This window comes from Diuraphis noxia, unplaced genomic scaffold, assembly GCF_037042655.1.
Source record: "Diuraphis noxia isolate RWA-SAM2 unplaced genomic scaffold, SU_Dnox_SAM2 contig0004, whole genome shotgun sequence".
In the NCBI taxonomy this organism is placed as follows: domain Eukaryota; kingdom Metazoa; phylum Arthropoda; class Insecta; order Hemiptera; family Aphididae; genus Diuraphis; species Diuraphis noxia.
In genome coordinates this window covers 40,344,846-40,367,003 of record NW_028301714.1, presented here as the reverse complement: position 1 = coordinate 40,367,003, position 22,158 = coordinate 40,344,846, and the positions used below count along the sequence as shown (strand labels likewise).

Sequence of the window (22,158 nt, the reverse complement as noted above, 5' to 3'; positions counted from 1 at the left end):
AGTTTTTGATGTAACTTTAAAACAAATGACAATTTTTATCATTTTCACCGAATGTTTATATAAGTATATTCTATCCACCATGCAATTTTCAAAATTTTTCAACTTAAGTTGAACTATTCATAGGTATTTGCAATTTTCGATCACAATTATTATTTTTAAATTAATATCGATAAAAATGTATTTGTTAGGTAGAAAAGCTTGACAATTGAAAACAAGGCTTCTAACACATTGTTACAATAGTAGTTTAAAAATATTAAAAATGCGTATGTACGATTTTTTTTTATAAGCATTAAAAGTTCAAATTTTGACACAATACGTGAAAATTACGAAAATTTGCAAACTATTTGTAGCTAAAAATTCATAAAAAATTTTCTTTTTAAATCTAAGGTTTGAAAATGTTTAATAATCTATAATATATTCTAGAAAGATAAACCGTCTCCGCTCAGAATCGTTTTTCGTATACAATGATATACCTAATATCATTGGATTCCAATTAAATACCATCCATTACTGTAACCCACTTGTAACCTACTGTACAGCAAAGTGACATACACGACTTACCCGTTTTTTTATGCTTTACACTAAAGTAAATTTAACAGGCACACGAAGACAATCTATTTTGAAATACCCAAGAGTTTTATGAATGCACAAATAGTTATACATTACAATATAATTAGATTATTATTAAATATTGTAGTATTGTAATTTGTAATGTAATTGTATGTCATATTTAGTTTATATACTCGTATTTACATTGATTTTATTTACTATAATCATAGAGATTTAGAAAAAAATCACTATTTTGACTAATTAAACCTATATGAAAACATACCTATAACATAATATTTATATTTTTTATATTAAATACATTTTTTATAAATGATTTTATAAAATTAAGTTATATAGTTGGTACACAATATTTAAAATATTTAAATAATTTTGCTTTATATAATACAGTAAAAATAGCAATAGGATAGGTACATTAAAAAAATAAAAAAACAAAAAATAATTTGTAAAACTGAATAATGTAATTTTTTATTCTGAATTAGTGTACCGTAATATTTAAATATTTTTATTTTGTATGTGTATTTACGAGGTTGCGTGTATAATACTATGTTTTTTTTTTAACGAAACTTTATTGCAATATTATACATGTTAATATATTCCAATAGTAATTGAACGTTATGTAAAATTTCTAAATGATTTATTTCCTTCTGGAATAGACGACTACGATAAAAACACAACTGGGTTGTAGTTTTAAAACTGAATGATTAAACTATAAAATTCGGGCAAAAAGATACATATATGATATAATGTAATTTCATAATTAAAAATTTGCTTTTGTGGTAGGTACACTTAAAAACTTAATCTAACATTGATTTATATCGCGTATGTCCAACCCTTTATTCGCTATAGTTCATTTTTGTGATGATTATCACAAATTGGACTAGAAAGTAATTTTTCAAGTTTAAGTTTTAATTAAGCGCCCCTTCGTCGTAAGAACATAAGTGTACATTAATTGGTCATATGATATTGTGCAAAAAAAAAAGAAATGCAACGTATGGGAACATAGTTTATACAGACACAATCAGACAAACTGTTTTAAGTAGGTATTCTAAAAAACAAATATTTTGGTTATCGTAGAGATTTGCTTTATAATATTAAATGTTTTTATTTACAAGCATTTATTTAATATATACTATTCTGATTTTATATTTTACTTTGGTTTTATCATCATATACATTTTACAGTGACGCAATTTCAGAAAGGTTCAAGAAGAATACTTATTGTTGTAAGCCTCAGGATAATATTTTGGAATCCGAAAAATCTAGAGAATTCAACTACCATTATGAATAATTATTCGTTATAATTTTAATAATAATATGTATTATACGTTTAAAATATAATGAAACTATGTTTATGTATAATTATGTTTTTCTCTTATTTTTATTTTTATTTCCCCATAATATACAGTAATAATATAATACTTTCTTGGTTAGAATGATAACAAACATTTTTATATAATGCAATACAAACACCTATACATTAATAATATAGTATTACTTATAAATTACACTTAAACAAAATTTCGTCACAAAAAGAAAACAATTTTATACTTTTTATAATATTATTATTTGATAAGCATATTTCATGAATCATTGCTCACCATCATTTTTTCCTTTATTAATAAACTATTACCATTAGAATATAAAGTATACCTAAGAAATTTTTAGTACCTACGAATAATATTTTTAAATTACAACAATGTAACAAAAATTGTTGTTTTTGGTAATTTAATATGTAATTTCATTTAAATTTGAACTTTAAATAACTATAAAAAAAACAATTAGTGTTTGTATAGTTTTTAGATTTTTATTCCACATGATAAATACCTACGTGGAATCTTGTCTTAAATTTCATCCTTAACTATACAATTTAAACGATTTATAAAGTTTTAAGAACTGCTATTACATAAATATATGATGAACCCTGTATTAAATTTTCAAGTTTTTTGACCCAATGAATAACATTGTATCGACATTTATAGAATAAAAAAATAAAAATCGGGTAAGTGGATGTCGCTCTGCTGTACATTAGGGAGAGGGGTGGAGCTCTGACTGGTGATAGGTATCATTGTATACGAAAAACGATTCTGAACGGAGATGATTTGTCAGTCTAGGATATATTATATTTAAATATTGTCATATATTCTATTTTGAAACAAATATTTTATTTTTAAATTAGGGCGCATTTTGCATGAGGCATGGTTAATCAATTGTTCCAAAAACATTGCACGTAGTTATCATAATTCATAATACCTTATATTACCATAGATATGCATATACCTGATTTCATAAAAATTTAAAACTCAAACGCTCAAAACATTTTTCCTATAATGACGCTTCAAATTTTATGTATAGACATTTGAAGCAAAACTTATGGAAAACTTAGTGTTGAATTTTATTACCTTAGATATAAATACAAACAATATTATGAATTTTGAACTACAAAATAATTTGCAAATATTCATGGTTTTGACGAATTTTTGTCAATATTTGAAATTCAAATGCTAATAAAATCTTTAATTTGAATTTCCGATGAATATTTTTTTGTGATAAAGATTGAAAAACTTGTAAGGAATCTTGTATTAAATTTTCAAATCTTAGATTTAAAAAGAAAATTTTTTATGAATTTCTAGCTTAAAACAATTTTCGAATTTTTGTGATTTTTACTTAATGCTTATAAAAAAAATTGTGACGATGAATTTCTTTTATTTTTCAACTGCTATTGTAACAATATGTTAAGAGCCTTGTATTAAATTTTCAAGATTTTCTACCCAAAAAATAAATTTTTATCGATATTACCTAATTTAATAAAAACAAATAATGATCAAAAATTGCATATACCTATGAATTGTTTAACTTGAGTCGAAAATTTTTGAAAATTTCATGGTGGATAGAATATACTTATATAAACTTTCAGTGATAATGGTAAAAATGGTCATTTATTTTAAAGTTACATCAAAAACCAAAATCGATTTTGTCAAAAACTGATTGTGCGTAAAATTTCCCGTTTTTTCTTTAATTTTTAGTTTGTTTTTCTCGATTATTTAGAAAAGTATTAAGAATTTTTTACTTTTGATCCCCCAAAGTACCTATATTCACTTTCTGATCGAACGAGTTACTGAAGTCAAAAATCGAAGCACTTTTACTGCCCCAAAACGTGATGACAGACACAAAAAAAAAAAATAAATGTAAAAAAACACACATCATGATAAAATCAATACATTCATCGCTCCGCTCAGAATCTAAAATTTCAAAAATTTCAAATTTTATATGTCTATGGTAATTTGTTTTAGATTTACAGTAATATCAAAAATTGATTTTGCTTAAAAATTCTCGTTGTTCCTTAATTTTGTTTGTTTTTCCCGTTGTTATTGAAAACTCCCTCTCTCCCCCAACTCACCAACTAGATTCACTTTACAACCGGAAAAGCTACTGAAGTTAAAAATCGAAGCACTATTTTGACATTATATGGTGTATACTGGCACAAAAAAAAAACACACACACACACACACATAACATTTAAAAATCGATGCATTCATCGCTCCGCTCAAAATTAAATATGGGGTGGACACACTAAGTAAATCAGTTATTATATTATTATAATATTACAAGAAAACTGATGCTTGTGGATAATGATATACAGTTAGGGTCTGCGGGATTTCTAATGTATCGTTCAGTATATTTTTATATAATATATATATACCCACGTGAAAGTGTAATATATGTAGCTGAAAATCTATTTTAACTGTAGAAAAACGCATGCGATAAATAAAATCTAATAGCTTCGCACACAATTTACTAGGTACTCAATGCCTTATTGTTATTAAATAATTTATTCTTTCATAATAATGCGCAAGCACCGTTAAACTTTTATTTATATGCCATGTAGGTATTTAGATTATTATTATTTTTAAGTTCGTAAATTAGTTACTATTATGTTACCACGAGTGGTGTAAATAGCGTATCTGAAAGATTATACTATTTTACACCCGAATAGTGATAATGTAAAATTTAAAAATTATAAACCTTAGAATGGTACAATCTGTTGTAAGTCGACAATACTGATTTATTGTTCTTAATGTTTTTTAATGTACTTACAAAGTTGTTCACATTGAAATAATATATTATTGTCCTTTTTTTTTTTTAAACTAACGACATATACGAGTACATACCTACGTAGGTAATATATTATTATAATTATTAGGTACTATTTTACTACATAAAATATTTAATAGATATTATGATAATCTACAGTAACTTAATTTGATAATTTTTAACATATTATTATAAATGAGTATTTATAATAAATTATTGTATATTGCAAGTGTATATTTAATATAAGATAAAGGTGAGTAATCAGGTACCATTCTGCTGTAAAGAAGGTTTCACGTCATTCACTCTAATGGAAAGTGTTAAATTTTAATCATTGATTTATTATTATAACGTACGATAAACGAAACTGAGCGAAAACAATCTAACTGCAGCCTATATTACCAAATGTTTGGTATGGTATGATTGTTATTAAAATATAATTTATTTTATAATCAGTAATAGTAAATTGGATTAAATTTGGAAAACATTACATTTCAAAATGTTTTTGTGTATATAAATTGTAATTACATACTTTAAAAGTTTCAAGTACCCATGAAAAATATTTTTAAATTGCAAAAAATAACTAAAATTGTTATTCTTTGTTCAATATCTAATTTTGTTCAAGTTTTCACTTAAAATATTTACTTATAAAAAAAGTTGTGTTAATATATAGATTTTTAGATTTTTTATTAAAATACTAAATTTATGAAAGAACTTTTAATACATTTTTGACCTAGGGCTATAAACATTAAAAATTGTATACATTTATAACTATAGGTACAAACTAATTTTCAAATTGTATCAAAATTTAAACTTAAAATGCTTATAAGAAAAAATCGTGCATAAAATATATCTTTAATAATTTTTACTGTTGAAAATGCCTATTAATAACTTCAAAATAGTCAAAATATTTTGAAAATATTATCATGTGTATACAATTATAAAATTAACAGTTTACATATCTAAGGTTATTTGCTTATAAATTACAATAAAATAATTAAATCTCTAATTTACTGTTGAATGTTGAATGTTGTAAAACATCAAACGCTATTGAAAAAAATATTGTGAATTAATGATAAACTGTTTTTAAATTATACCAATAACAACTTATGATGAACAGTGAATTGAATTTAAAAGTCATTTGACTGTGGAAAATCAACTATATAAAATAAATTTGAAATCGAAATTACCTCATGGCTATAAAATATAAATATCTCAAAAAGATTATAAATATTTTAAAATGTTATTGTGTATGGAAAATCGTAATATAGAAATGTGGTGAATGTTTTATGTATCGATTATTACTTATTAGTTTTTGAGTTAAATCGAAAAAAAAAAACTCAATCGATTTTGTCAAAAATTGGTTTCACATGAAAATCTCAGTTTTCCTTTATTTATCAGTTTTTCCGATGCTTTGGAAAACTTCTTGGTACTTTTATTTTTAATCTCTTTAAATACCAGCTAGATTTACTTTCTGAAAATATTAGGTGCTTAAGCATTTTTCTGTCACTAAATGTGTTGACCCACAAAAAAACTCGTGTAAAATCATACATATACATCGCTCCACTTAAAATTTTTGAGATTAGATTATTAATATCAGATTATATTGATTAGTAAATGTTATGTTATTTTTAAATATGTGAATAATTATAGAAATTATAACTATACTTTTAGGTTGAATTTACTAAAATTATAATATCTACTAGAGTTTGTTCGAAGTTAAAATATGTTTTTATTATTAAAGTACCCAGTTCAAGAATGTTCCACATTATGCATAATAATATGGTTCATTATGGTATTATCATTTATCATTAATATAATATAATAGTTGTTTTCATCATTATAATATTAAACCCCTATATATTATAAGTTTGTATAAACTTTATAGTACTTACTTCCATTAATTCCAACAACACCACACTAACCTAACCTAACACGTGTCCGATTGAAATTCAACGAGTTCTCCCGAGGTGATAACCCTAAGAGTCTATATATTTATTATGTATAGTAGTATTAGTAGTATAGGGTTCTGAAACATTATTTCGCATAGGTGGGTTCAACTCCGGGGTTTGTCTATTTGAGTCAGACGAGCTTTGATTACTATTATTATTATTTGACAACGACGACACGTTCAATCCACATAACATACGATATGCGAATTTCCTTTGAAATATGATAATATATATTTCAAGGTGAGAATTAGAGTTTATAATAATATATTATTTTAACGTCCAAAGTTTCACACAAAATTTAAACCTTACTTTATTTTAAGATTTCATTAAGCTATATGGAGTTATTAATTTTTCTAAACAATCATAACATACATCATACAAGCTCGCGACTGTATGATGTGTGCATAGGCACAGAACTATGCACAAGGCACAACACATCACATCATAATTAGAAAATTAATAATAAACCAGGTATCCAGTTATTCAAAGTTGTGGAACTCGGCGGGTATTTTACGGAAGCCTTCTCTGAGGCTTTTAAAAGCCTCAGATTAGAATTTTGTTTTAGTCATTTTTATATATAATATTAATCATAAATTAATATTATAAATAATAAAAAACATAAAATTTACGCTTTATGCTTTATTTGAACTTGAAAAACATCTTACAGGTATTATATAATATTCTATTGTAAGCAATAATTCTACTGATGTAAAAATTTTTCTGATTGAAAAATATTCCTTTTTTCATATTAATCTTTACATTCACTATTTTATCGATACATTTATGTAATAAAAAAATTTAAATTTAAAAATATATAAAGGTATTTACTGTAAATTGTATGTCTAAACTAATTATGATTCGTATAATAAATCAATTTAATAAAGGAGTTGTATTTATAGAGCTACACAATCAATTTGAAATACTGTTAAAATAGGTGTATGTATTGTCCTCAATTTTTATTATTACTATAATTTAGTTTTGTATTTTAAAATACCACTACACTTATATCAACAGTATAAAACGTAAATTATATTGTTTTGATTATAAATGTTGTCCCAACAGTGTCTACGTAATGTTTAATTAAATGATTTACTTGTATATATAAATTTATAGTGCATTATATAACTGTATTATTTTATTAGTATCTAGATACTTATATTTGGTAATTATGTCAACATGTTTCGATGAAATAGTGAATACAGAGAGTTATGTGGATAGAATATTAGAATAATATTAATATGATTTTTATTCTTAATCATCTTAGTAGTTATTTCTCATTCATACCTTCCTTTTTTCAGTCTAACATTTAAACGGAGAACACGCAAAGACGTTTGTAAAATTTAAGTATAGTATTATTATTTACATATAAAAAATGCTTATCAATTTCCTTTATATTTCAAAAAAACGCTACAGAAAATACTTTTGAATTATTATATTTACTATAACTAATTATTGTATGGGCATTTAAAATTTTAATGATACCTAATTACTTTGGACCATGGACTAGAATTCATAAAAATTTTAATTGTCATATCTGAAAAATAATAATCGTTAAAGATGATGTAAAAAAAAAATATATATAAACAAATTGACATATCTGTAATGTAATTCTCGTATGATGAGAAATAGGAAAAATAATGTTATGTAAGTAATGTTTTCATAGCAAAAACAAAGATTAACCAAATATATGATGTTATTGAAAAATTCAACAAAGAATTAACAATGGTTTAACTATCGTTTCATCATTTTAATAATTTCATGTTCTCTTTATTTTATTTTTTCAAATGAATAATTAGTTATATTTTTAAAAGCATAACTCTTAAAATTGTAGCCACTGGGACTATTCAATGTTAATTAATCATAATGGTTAAACGTTTATTTCACAGAAATTGATTGGTTGATAAACTTACTCTAAAGGTTAATAAGTATATAAAACAGTTGGTACTTGGTCTTAAAGTTTATAAACAAAAAAAAACATGAGTAGTTACTTCCATAGTTTTATCAGGTACGACTTACGATTGAACAAATATCGTTTTGTCAAAGTATACAATTTCAATTATAGGTATACTAGGTAAAGTAAATTATTTTTTCTTAAACTTAATTTTTTGTTGTCGTATTCAATGTTGTACTACATCATAAATCATTATATAATAAGTTTAAAATAAAACTTTATAATCACTATGTATTTATTTCATGTTATAAATACCTTCCTATATAGTTATATAAATATGACAAGTTACGACATTTTATCTCAATGTTGTAGAGAATATAATAACGTTTTATACATGGTGTACAGGAGGTAACAAAAAAAAATTGACAAAAAAATAAATAAATAAATAATGGTAATTGCACATATGAAAAAAATTGTTAATATTATATAATAATTAAATAAGTTAAGAAATATACTCATGGCAGCAAATTCTCAAAAATAATATTTTCTAAAAAGTTATTACGTTCCAAATTAATTTAACCAAAAAAATATTGAATTCTAAAAAATTAAACTACTTAACTATTATAAATCTTTTTACCATCAAAATTTTTCTTATAATAAAATTAGATTCACATATAGGCTATATTTTTGAATTTATACAAAAATAAATTTAGTTAAATAAACATTTTTTATTTCCAGTATTACAAAATAGACATAAAAAATTAAATCTACGCTAGGTAGCGCTAGGATCTCTTAACGAAAAAAAAAATTATATATTAATTTAAAAAAAAATCATTCCAAAAGTCAGTTGTATCTGTTACACTTTGTATACATTATTTGATCCTTCTATTAAAAACACAATATTTCGGAATATTTTTAATTAAATTTATTGTTAGTTTTGTATTGATAATTATAATATAAACATGTTTTAATAATAAAATATAATTTTTTGGCCAAATTTTCATAGCACTTAAAAATATTTATTTATATTTCATTTTTTAATCTTGCGTTTAGCAAGAAAAAAAATAAGATATTTATTATTTCTAAAAAAAATGAAGAAATCAATTATAAAAGTATGGAACTCATTGCCTACAGACATAAATTTTGTACTTTGAAAAAAGTTACTTAATCCAAATAAACTCAATATTAGTTGTAATATACGCAATATATAAAAGTTTATTTTCCCCAATGAGTTATTTCAAATAAAAACTACACTGTTGGATGAAGCTAACTCTATTTGTATTTCATCAAAACATTTAAAACTTTAAAAATACACAACTTATTTTCTAATAATTTTAGTGAACGTTTTAAAACCTTTATCACTCTGAGAAAAATTTGTTTATTGGTACATATGGACATATATTACTTGAACATGGATTTTTTTTAGCGTTGCAAGCAAAATGTTGGCACATGACCCGAAAAGGTTCACCAATAAATATATAATATTATATGGAATATCCTAATGAAATAAATTATATTTAAAAAAAATAGGAACCTATAGAAAAAGTCAATACAAAATTAATTTCAAAAAAATGTTTTTCGTGTGAACCACAATAATACAAGACTATAATCATAAATAAACCAGAGAAGTTGATAAAAATATGAATTATTGCATTCGAAAACACAGTATTATACTGCAACTGCATAGGATGTGTTATCATATTTGAGATTTTCAGTTAAATAAACGTGTATAAACTAATGGTATCTGACCGAGTGACTGTCTGACATTTTGTAATAGATGAGGCATAGAGCTCATTAAGTCTACCAAATCGGTTTGACCTATTTTGATATAAACTTGTATAATACACACCAAAAACTTATTATTCTTAATATTGACTTAATAAAATATATCACTAGGATACTTGTGTGTGTTTTACGGGCTAAAGATGAGCTTTACACCGTTATCTATTTGTTAGTATATTGTTATAATAGAACCTCTAATTAATAATAGTTTAATGATTCAAATAGATCCAGCATAAATGTTGAAAACTATATCACTGTTTAAATATTGATTTTCGAGACATTTGAAATTAAAAATTCTTTGATATAAGTTAACATATTAATTTTGTAATATTAAATAAAATATATTTTTCATATATTGTGTATCAATTATAATAAAACAATATAATTATAAATAGTAAAACATATAATAATCTGATTATACTATATTTTAATTAACATTGCGCAAAGTTTGACTTTAGATTAACTTAATAAAGTATGAGCAGATCATTATTTAAATTTACCAAACACGAATTTAAAGTATTACATTTTAGTCATGTATTTGTATACTTGATAAGCTTTCAAGAAATACGCATCTGTGTTCCTTTCATACAATCGGAGGTTATTATTGCTTGTAACTTTAGAACTTAAGTAACTAAATAATTCAATATATTTCCAAAATATTGAAATATATCCATTTGCATATTAGTGCGATTGAAATTATCTAATTTGTCCAAACGTGTATTGTTGATGAGTTAAGTTATAATTGATATTGATTTGTCAAAATAAAAACTTATTCAATCATATAACAATATTTTGTATATTGTTATGCATATATTTTCTAAGTGTTTTTTTATGTTTAATTGTATTTATTGTGTTATTACAGTTTCGATATTTATTATTCATTCACAGTAATAGTACTGACAGAAATAATGAGACCAGCTAATATTATTGGTATGAATAACATTGTGATTCGTATCTGTGTTATTTTATACGAATAAATCCTTTACAAAAAAAAATACATTCATCACTTCGTTCAGAATCTAAAATAATTCAATAAGATATACCATAGGTATTAATGTTTTACAATATATTTAATATTTATATTCCTTGAAATATTTTCTATATAATTTAATATCATAACATTATATAATATTTGCCAGCGCGGTTTAAAAGAAAATAAGAGTTATTAATCAGAAATCACATGAAAAATCCATTAGAATATATAATATATCACCTAAAAATATTATCTCCATAATGGTTAATCTAATAATAACACATAACCAGCTGACCTAAGAGTGATGTATTTATTTTTTCAAAATGCTGACTCACAATAAACATATAATCAGAAATTGTAAGCCATTAGACAAATTATGACAATTAAACGTGAGGGTCTTAAATACAAATATAATAATACAGGGGTATGTTATAAAACTGTAGGACGCAAATACACACCAATCATTTTATCTCGCAAATAATGTTACAATTTCATTCGTAATTTAGAGAGAAATAGAGCAAATAAAATGAGATTACACACATTCAGATTTAGAATTCAAGTTATTTTCCATATGTTGTAACTGTGCTTAATTCTTAGTACTAAGTAATACTTACTTCCAGGACCATCGTGGAGCCATTATGCACTGCAGCATAATATATTATAATGACGTATGAACGTAATCTTCCAGTGAAATTTAACAATAAACTATCGCCTCTATAGAATTATGACATTATATTACAGTATACAATTCGTTAGTAAAGGACATCTCGAACAGATTCACGGAGTCATCGCTGAGTATCAAAGAGCTTTGAATCCTGGTTAGAATACTATATAATGTTATATAGAGATTTAAAAACTACGAAATCGAGTGATGAACAAACACGCTTCTGTACGCATAATTCCTGAGGGGTCGGGAATTTCCATGTCGAGGATTTGTGTCGTCCCGAGAATTATACGTATAATAGTGGTCTAGCATATAGGGATGGGTTGATGGGAGGGTGTTGGTGGGTAGTTTGTGTTGGGAGTAGCGGTGCAGATGGATACGAATATTAAAGTAGTAGCTGAGAATGGAGCATACAGATTGGCGTGGCGATAAAGGAGAGACCAACAATACGGTTTTCTTCTTGTTCTTGGCCGGAAAAAATAACTATCTTCTGCTTTGGGAATAAAAAAATAAAATAAAATAAATAAGACATGTAAAATAAAAACAACGATTGAGAAGAATCGCTAGTTTTTGTGAGTGGTATTTTTATTTTATTCGATCAACAGTGCCGCCGTCAAGCGGCCATTGGTCGTTCAGTTCTTAAGACATTTTTAATTTGATTTTGCCTTTCCTCAACCACATTCCAATCTGTTATTTTTTCCCGGCAAAACGATTATAAAATAGAGCCTATGGGTGAGGGTAGTAAAACTAATTTCCGACTTCTCCAATATATATTTACCCCCTTTCCATATTTTCATGGCATCACAGACGATGCCGTGTTTTCGTTGAAATCGTTTCTTTGAATTGCAAGCATGCGCTTCATTTCAATCCTATCAGACTCCATCCGTTTGTCATTAATTTCCTTTCCTCGTTTTCCTTAAATTATTGAGAGAAAAATAAAACATTAATAAATTAAATGGACGTGAGACGTTCCGTACGTATTTGGAACAGCTCAGCACTAAACCTAATCCAGTTATACGTTTAAAGTTTCAACATATAAGTATACATTTGAATAGCTTCTTCATTATTACAATGGTTATTATGAACAAGAGATAGTAGTCAGAGAATATTAATATCATCCTTGGTTGGTTAGTGAAGTTTTCCTTATATATCTATTTCATACGATAGAGTGATACGAGTGAGTGTTACAAATATAATAATTATTTTATTTCTATTATTTTATCAGTGAATATACGTGTTTTATAAATATTTTATTACAATATTTCATTTTTTTTTTAAATCATTTTTTTATAATTCAAACAAAAAATTATTCATTATTTTCTATGCATTTTTAAATTTTATCCTTCTTAAACATCAAAATAACGTCGTTAACGCATCCATTTTAATCTGACAGTTTGATCAATTCGTTTTGATTTATAAGATTGAAAATATTATACAAGTAGAGTGAGTTGCGTATCGATACTTTTTAGGGTACATACGTTATTTAAACATTTTACGTATTTTGAGATTATTATGAAATTCATACCTTTCAAGGGATTTTTTACATGCCATTTACGCTACGTAAAACGAGGAAAAAAGTTTTATGTTTTATGTTTTTGACAATTTTTACGGTCCAATGCTTAGTTATACTTTATGTCGATTATTGACTAACATAAAATGATACAATTATGAAATATTCTAATGTGTTACCTAATTATTAATTTAAATTGCATTAGCATCATTATATAATATTTAACTTAGTATAGTTGAACACTCGTTTCATACTATTCATATAAAGAATTATTGTTCTAATAAAATGGCAAAAGCTGCATGCAATCATTCGAATATAATGTGAAACATGACAGAGTTTGGCTTCCTGGTAGATTAGTATATGTTGCGATAAAGAACATCTTAAATTTAAGGTGAATTTGCATTAGTATAATTTCCATTATACAATAGTAAAAAAAAAAATGTGTTTAATGAATAATTATTTATTTATTATTGATGTATATAACTGTTGAGTGCTAATGGCTATACAATACTTTAATTTAGTTTCCAACTACCATAGACATCGCATTTTGGCATCATAATATTTCTATTAACATAGTAATAAAATCGAATATAATTATTAATAATAACTAATTAGATAAATTATATATGTTCACAATATTCCCCCAAGCTAAAAAAAAAATGTGTTATTCAAATATTAAATAACATATAATTTTGACAAGGTTCGTATTTAACTTAATATATGACATTAATAAATATAGTTAAATATCATTGTTTGTTGTACATTAGAAACAACAGAGCTAAATTATATGTTCGTTGTTCCATTCATGCACACGCTCATACAACTACACGCAATTATCTGAGCTCCGATATAAGCTACTTATCACTACAAAATCCTATATTATTTTACGTGTACAGTCTATGATTTACCGAGGTATTATCATATAATTGATTAATGTAGAACAAGTATTATTATATTCATTTTTAAAACTGTATGTCTACACATACAAAAATGATATTGTGATTGTGTGAGTATTATTATTTATTCGAGCATAACATGTTTTATATAATTATACTCTAGCTTAAAATTGAGTTTTTATTGGCTTATAACAAAATAATTTTATTATCTTGTGAAAACTCATTATTGATTCTCGTTTTACTATAACCATTAAAAGTAACGAAGATCTTAGTTATTAAATGCTTGCGATTAATGATAGTAAATTATGGGTATTAAAAAACGTTATCAGAAAAAATTAAGAAACTTCATGAAAATAAAATTTTTTTAAATAAGTTGAACAATGTTTAAAATAAAAAATCGTATCAAGTTTTACATCACAATTATTAAGAACTAAACGTACCAACTGTTTTATTATTGAAGTTCAAAATGTGTTATCTAAATTGTTATACACTTCATTATTAATTTATTCTAACATATTTTCTACTGCGTTATGCAAGCACGAGATATAATAATGATAACATTATATTGTTATAAATATTTTAAAAAGTTTGTATGTATAAAATTTATTTATAACACATTACATGTAAATATTGATTAGTTTGAATGGTAGATAATAATATATGTATTAAATTTACCTTAAGTGTATTTTATCATTATACTAAATACTAAAACAAATTATTCCCAATAAACCAAATTATGATACGAAGCAATAGTAATTACATTTTTATTTATTTATATACAAATATCACTAATTATATTTATTTTATTATCTAGTATTCGGATATAATTTGCTTGGAAAATAAATCAAAACCTTGATGTTAATGCGTTAAATAAATCAAAGAATTTACGTAGCAAGCAATTAGTAATTAACACTTAATAGCTTTATTTAAATGAATCAAGTGATTATTATCATTGTATAATCTTACTGTGGATACAATTTTATAATATAGTCAACGATTAACGAGTAAAAGCAAATCTTTGAATGAATTAAATATATATATATATATATATATATATATATCAAATAATGACCTACAAAATTATCAGATGTCACTGAGGTTATTATATTTAAAACTTATAAACCGTAATTTTTAATAGTTGGTTATACATGATATAACTTTATATACTTTCAAATTGTAAACGAATAATAATCATAATTGTCATCCAAACGATGTATATGGCGTATATTTTTTTCATGTGGAATTATTATTATTTTCTTCGTTTTTTGTTTTGTATTTGTAATAGTTCATAATTGTTATGATAATAACAGTAATGCTAATTAAAAACGCGTTACCGGTTATTTTATAAAATTAAAATTTAATTTAAACTGTTGGTAAGTAACGTACTGAGTTGAGCATATAGACACACACACACATACAAAATATGTTTGTTGAATCGTGTCCCAATTTAAACAAAATCATATGATTGTATTATCAAATTGTTTCTGATACTTAAAAAAATAGGTAAAATATAATCAATTTTTTAAACGTATGAATATAATATTATTTGAATATTGAATGTATCATTAATCAATTCATTTGCAGTACGTTTTGAATTCAACGGCGCACTGTATATGCAATTGTGGTACATGATGTTTAGCGTGGATCATTTCGTTTCTGATTCGACATGGCAATATTATTATTTTCAAAACAGAGACCAGTACGATATGCACTGTGTAATTTTAATCGTTTATAAAATAAGGTGATTGGTAATTGGGTCACATTTTTTTTTCTATCTTGTTTCGTATACAATATTTGTTTACAATTAATTACACTGGTATTGGGCCACAAAATATGTTTTTTTATCTGTATTTGTTCATTGACACGATCTCAGAGTCTTTGTCAATGCATATCACAAGTATAGGTAGTTTGGAGATTATGTGATCCATTTATCTATGTATACAAGGTTTCTCAGAGAGACAAAAAATAGAAATAAAATTATGCTAATTAAACGTATAAAAAAAATTGTTAATTTTATATGATAAGTAAATAATTTAAGAAATATACTCATATTAACAAATTTTTTAAAAATCATATTTTTCAAAAAGTCATTACGTTAACAAAAAAAAAAAAAAAATATTTAATATAAAAAAAATTCTAAAACCCAATGGCCTATGCTGCAGAGGGAGGGCTCATTAAATAAAAAAAAAATTCTAACAAATAAACTACTTGACTTAGATACATTTTTTTACCAATTGATTTTATAATCAGATTCACATCTAGGTTATTTTGTATTTATCCAAACATTTTTTATCAATTTAAAGTTTTTATTTTCAGAATTAAAAAAACAAAATATGCTAAAAATGTAGCGTAAGTCAAATCCATGACTGTGTGAGTCGCAATTAACTGTGTAGTGTGTACCTATTAAGAAATTTCCGCTCCACCCAACAAAATATGTATAACTAAAATATACGAATATAATATAAAACTTGTTAATTACAGTATGTATCTATATGATTTTTTTTTTAAATAATAATTATTATAGAAGATGAAACTTAACATCTACATAAATTGAGTCAAATATTTGCAGTAATTAATAAGTACATATTATGGCAGTTCTAAAACGAACTCTTAACTACTAAAGTTGATTGTAACTTAAAATATAATAACATCCCGCATCCACATAATTAAATTATTGTATTATTATCAACTTGTCTGTATCTCCAAAAATATAAGGTTTATTTCATGGTATGAATAACATAAAATTAGTCTGTATATTATTTAATTACTATGAATATATAGTGAAAACGTAAAATATCCACGTATGACGTCGTTCATTTTTTAATTAGAACAAAATAACATAATATAATCGATTTGGTCGACAAATTTTTGTTGCATACATATTTATCTTTTCTATATTTTTATTTCTTTGTGTTTTTTCATTATTTTTATAGCTACTATATAGCTTATACTTTAGACCCCCTGAAGTGATGCTAGATTCAATTCTCTACAGTAAGATACCTCCAAAGTTGAAAATAGAAATTATTGTGATTGCTCCAAAAGGGCGATGATAGACATAAAAAGATCATATCATACCTAACCTTCGCTTGGCTCAGAATCTTAAATACAATAATAAATATATCTATTTTTCTATTTATTTGAATGTTTTTAACAGATTTTAAATTATTAAATACAATGGTCAATAACTGAATTGATATATTTATATAATAATAAATAAATTAGTACGTGAAATTAGTAGTTGTAAGATAACAAATTAAAAATAATTCGAAATAAGCATATTAACTACAGAAATATAAAAGATTTTGTTTTATATGCCCGAGTTATAAATCAATTAGACAATAAACAATTTCGTATGCAGTCTAATCGAAAGGTCTTGCCTGATTTTGTTTTTGTCACGGTAATTTTGTTATTGCAATTTGATGTACGGCGGTTTTGTGTTAAAACATACATAGAAGGAGATACCAAATTTTTTGAGTCCTTGTGGTCAATATGACGTGGTCTACGGAAGGCTTGCCGTTGACGTTGATATTACAATTATTAATATCAGCTACGGCATAATATATTATAATATTTTGTAATTAAATAGTATATTATGGCCCCAACACCTTTGCGCGCACTATTTGGCATTTGATGGACGTGTTTTGTCTTAAAAATAACGTTAGGATTTATGTTGCATATTGTACCGATGAATAAAACAGCACATTAAAAAGCATGGTAATAATTTATTCACGGCTTAATCCGGTGGTAAATTATTTAAGCCAAAAAATTATTTAATATTCAAACGAAACATGGCACGTGAATAATTGGTGTTTTAAATCCGGTAGATTTTCGTGGAATTTTTGCTTCGTACGCGTGAAACAAAGGTGTTTTAATATAATATGACCCGGATAAGTGTTGACCATCATAACTATGTAAGACAATTTTTTTTTAGTAGAGCAAAGATAAATGTTTTTCTAAACAACAATTGCTATGTTCTGTTCACGGTGATGCGAGTAAACAAATGTATATGTTAATAAAACATAGTCATTAGAGAAAAAAAACACTACTCCATATTTATTATATCTTATACGTTATTATAATACTATACATAAATATCTGTAATAAATTATAATGCCTATGATTTATTTCAACTAAATATTGTACATACTCAGGCAGAATATAAATAAAGGTATACCATGGAATATGTATAATGCGAATATTCCAAATTAGTATCTTTTTATTTACGTCATAATATAATAGTTTAATTGAAGCTTATTATTTGTTATTGTAAATAACAAATATTTCTTATTTTACTCTAACAATTTGTTCATGCTTTCATTTTGGTTTGAGACTAGCGGAAATGTTTGTCTCAATAGCTGGTGGAGCGTTCGCACTTATCTTAATCTTGATGTTATATTGATTAATTGGTTTTGTAATCAATTATTGAAATTCAAGTTATTAGTAGTAACATTAGTAATATGTAGTCATATTTAAAAAAAGTTTTATTTGTCTATTACTATTATTATTTTTTGAATTTTTTATACAGTTACGATTCAATTATTTTGTAAAATTAATTTTATAGAATGTATACTTGTTAAAAATTAACATACAAATAGTTTAAATCCATTATTTTCGATCAAAACAAAAAATCCCTTTTGATTGTAACCACAATATAATTATTTATATAAATCTGGTGATCAATTTTATAATATATGTAAAGCTAATGTTTTACTATGAATACCACAACCGTACTTTAGCGAGAAAAGGTAATCCTGGGAATGTACGTCTTAATCAATATCATTTAGAATATAATATCAATTATGGATGAGGGTAAAGACATATTTTAATTTTGAGTTCTAGTTTGAAGCTATTCTAAGTTAAGTAGATTCAATGAAGTGACATATTCCACATAGTCTAGATCTAATATATAATAATTATTAAAATAAAACAACATTGTTCTATGTCATTACTCATTACAGTATGGGTTTTAGCGTTCAGATAATATATAAACTGGAGAAAATATGTAAAAAATCATGAAAACATTATGTATTTATTATAATATATTTATGTAATTATATATGTAAAAATAAAATCTCTACATATGATAATTAAGAAGTTTAGTTAAAACTTAAAATTGAATAGGTAACTAAAATATCAAGATATTATATTATATAAACTATTTATACATCCTGACCAGTTGGTGGAATAAAGTACATTTTTTTACAAAGCACAAAACATTTTATGTTAAAACATGTATCCCATACATTTAAATTTTTACACAAAAATGTTATATATTTAATAACAGTTTTATTTATAATAGTTTTTTTTTTTATCCTTTATCCTCTTGCAAGGTATCGGCATTATATTTGGATACAAAATAAATATCATGCACTCGTTTTTTATGTATTTATTTTTAAATTAATATAAATAGTATTCTGTTGTTATTCTCATGTACGTTTTGTATAACTGAACATAATTTTAATTATAGAGAAAAAAACTAATTTAAATTTCTTACAATTACTAAACTTAATTTTGACTACATATTTAATTAGGTATCAAAATTTCAAAATTGTATTTAAACGGATTATTTAAATTGAATTTAATTAATTTTAACCAATATCTACATATTTTTATTTTTATTTATTTTTTTTTTTTTTTGTAAGGAGAACCCGCGGCAACATAGGCCATTGGGTGTGGGGTGGTACGGTAGGGATTATTTTTGTATGTTTGTTTGTAGGTTTTTAAGTGGGTAGGGTTGTAACACGTGTTTGTGTATGTGTGTGGCAAGGATATGTTGCTAAAAATCCTGGGTGATCACCCATCCGGGAGCTAGCAACTGCAGCCGGTACGTACGCTCAGTGCGTTTCCGCAGATTGAGCGTACGACCGCGCCTCACCAAGCCACCTACATATTATTAAACTGTAACAAAAATTATTATTGTTACTTCATAATATTTATGTAAAAACTAATAATTCTTAAAAGTATGGTTATAATATGATTCATGCAATATTGATGATAAATGATTATACTGTATCATTATACAATAACATAATAAAGTTACGAAACCCTCTTATTATTGCTACTCGTAGTTATTATTTTACATAGTACTCTACATTTTTGATGATTTATTGGATATTTACTGTTATTTATCTTGGAATTAAGTTCTTTTTGATTTTTTGAGGTCTACTTCAAACGAGATTTAATAGTGAATTGATATTTCTAGCCTCAATGTGTGGACAAATTAATCGTTAGTGATTGGTCTAATTGGTGATATTGTACCTACTATCATCACAATAATAACCATAAATAAATAATAATGAATCTCGTGAGGTTAAAAGATAATAATTTTTCTGAATTATAATTAAATACAATTAAAAAGTTTTTAAGTACAGCACTCATATTAGCTTTATAGAAGAAACCACAGCGAAATATATTAATTACCTACAGGTACAACTACCTAAATATCTAATTATTTATGTTTATGTTTAAAACGATGTAATAATATTATTAATTTAAGGTATTAAATAATCTAAAAATTAAATTAATTGTATTGAAATAAAAGTGCTATGCAAAGCATTTAGTACAAAATTATAGTGAAAATGACATAAAACAAGCAGTTAAATACTATTTCTGCATTATTAAAAAAAAACATTTGACATAAATCAAAAATTTAAGTATAAATATAAAATAAAATATAATAGGTAATAGATTATATAAATTATATTACATTATTATATTATATATAAAATATATTATATTACATTATATTATATTATTTTATATAGATTATATTATAAAATATAATCTAAATTATTTAATTATGTTGTCAATGTTTGAATATATTATTACTTGACCAATTTGGGTCATTTAAATATTTTGTGAACAGTAAAAAACAAATAAAAACGAAAGTACTTTAAAAGACCCACAATTTAAATGGTAATAATTATACTTCAATATTTCTCGTTGAAAATTTACAGAAATTATGTCACGTGTATTAAAGACCAAATGTGGAAACAATAACAAGATAATTTTATAAACAAGAATTTATTTCACAGCATCTTAACCGTTCGATGGAATAAAATTAAATATTTGCTATTGCCGTATTTAATCGTTTCAAACATATTATTATTATTTAATAATAATTAAGTTTTGTAATACATAAATAATAGTTTAAGTAATCACTACATCCTGGTATCACGTATTTGATACAATGTAAAATTTGTGATATTTTATATTTTACAGGTGGTCGCTGTAATATCGGTGTTTTTTATATGTGTGTCCGTACTTTCGTTTGCGCTAAAAACTCACCCTGACTTACGAGTAGCCACACTAAGGAACGTTACCGTGCCCAAGGATCGGCCGCCAGCCCCAGGCGAAGACCCACCGATGGAATGGGTTCTCAGCAAGGACCGGACCGATCCTCACGAGGCTTTTTTCTACGTGGAACTCGTTTGTAACGTTTGGTTCACATTTGAATTGCTAGCTAGATCCATCGTAAGTACTATTAAAAATGCACATGAATTGAATTATTCGGTTATGTCGTTTATCATAAAGTTAAAAACTAAAACTAAATCGTTTTAAAAATATTTCATAAGTAAGACGTATAAATATTGTATTTTAAAACATGTATGGTAAATATTTGTATGGTATTTGTCTTATATCAAATATAACATATTATTATAGATTAAAACTGAACAATTACTTTATCAAAATTGCATTATATATAATATATATACAACTATATTAACAGAATGATCGATTGAATCACATAATACGATTATGTCATCTACGAAGCCAATATATTGGGGTTCATACACATAACACATTACACGTCATAGAATTAATTAAAATCC

The 22,158-nt window shown here is 24.7% G+C and overlaps 1 protein-coding gene across 8 annotated transcripts in view; it reads left to right on the top strand.

Moving 5' to 3' along the window:
• LOC107163488 (potassium voltage-gated channel protein Shaw-like) overlaps window positions 1-22,158 on the top strand; it is a 198,981-nt gene that overhangs the window by 155,225 nt on the left and 21,598 nt on the right. For all 8 annotated transcript variants that reach the window (XM_089227879.1, XM_089227883.1, XM_089227884.1 and 5 more), the window contains one exon: window positions 21,548-21,799. In XM_089227879.1, coding sequence (XP_089084005.1) covers window positions 21,548-21,799 — 252 coding nt within the window. The remainder of the gene's footprint in view (window positions 1-21,547; window positions 21,800-22,158) is intronic.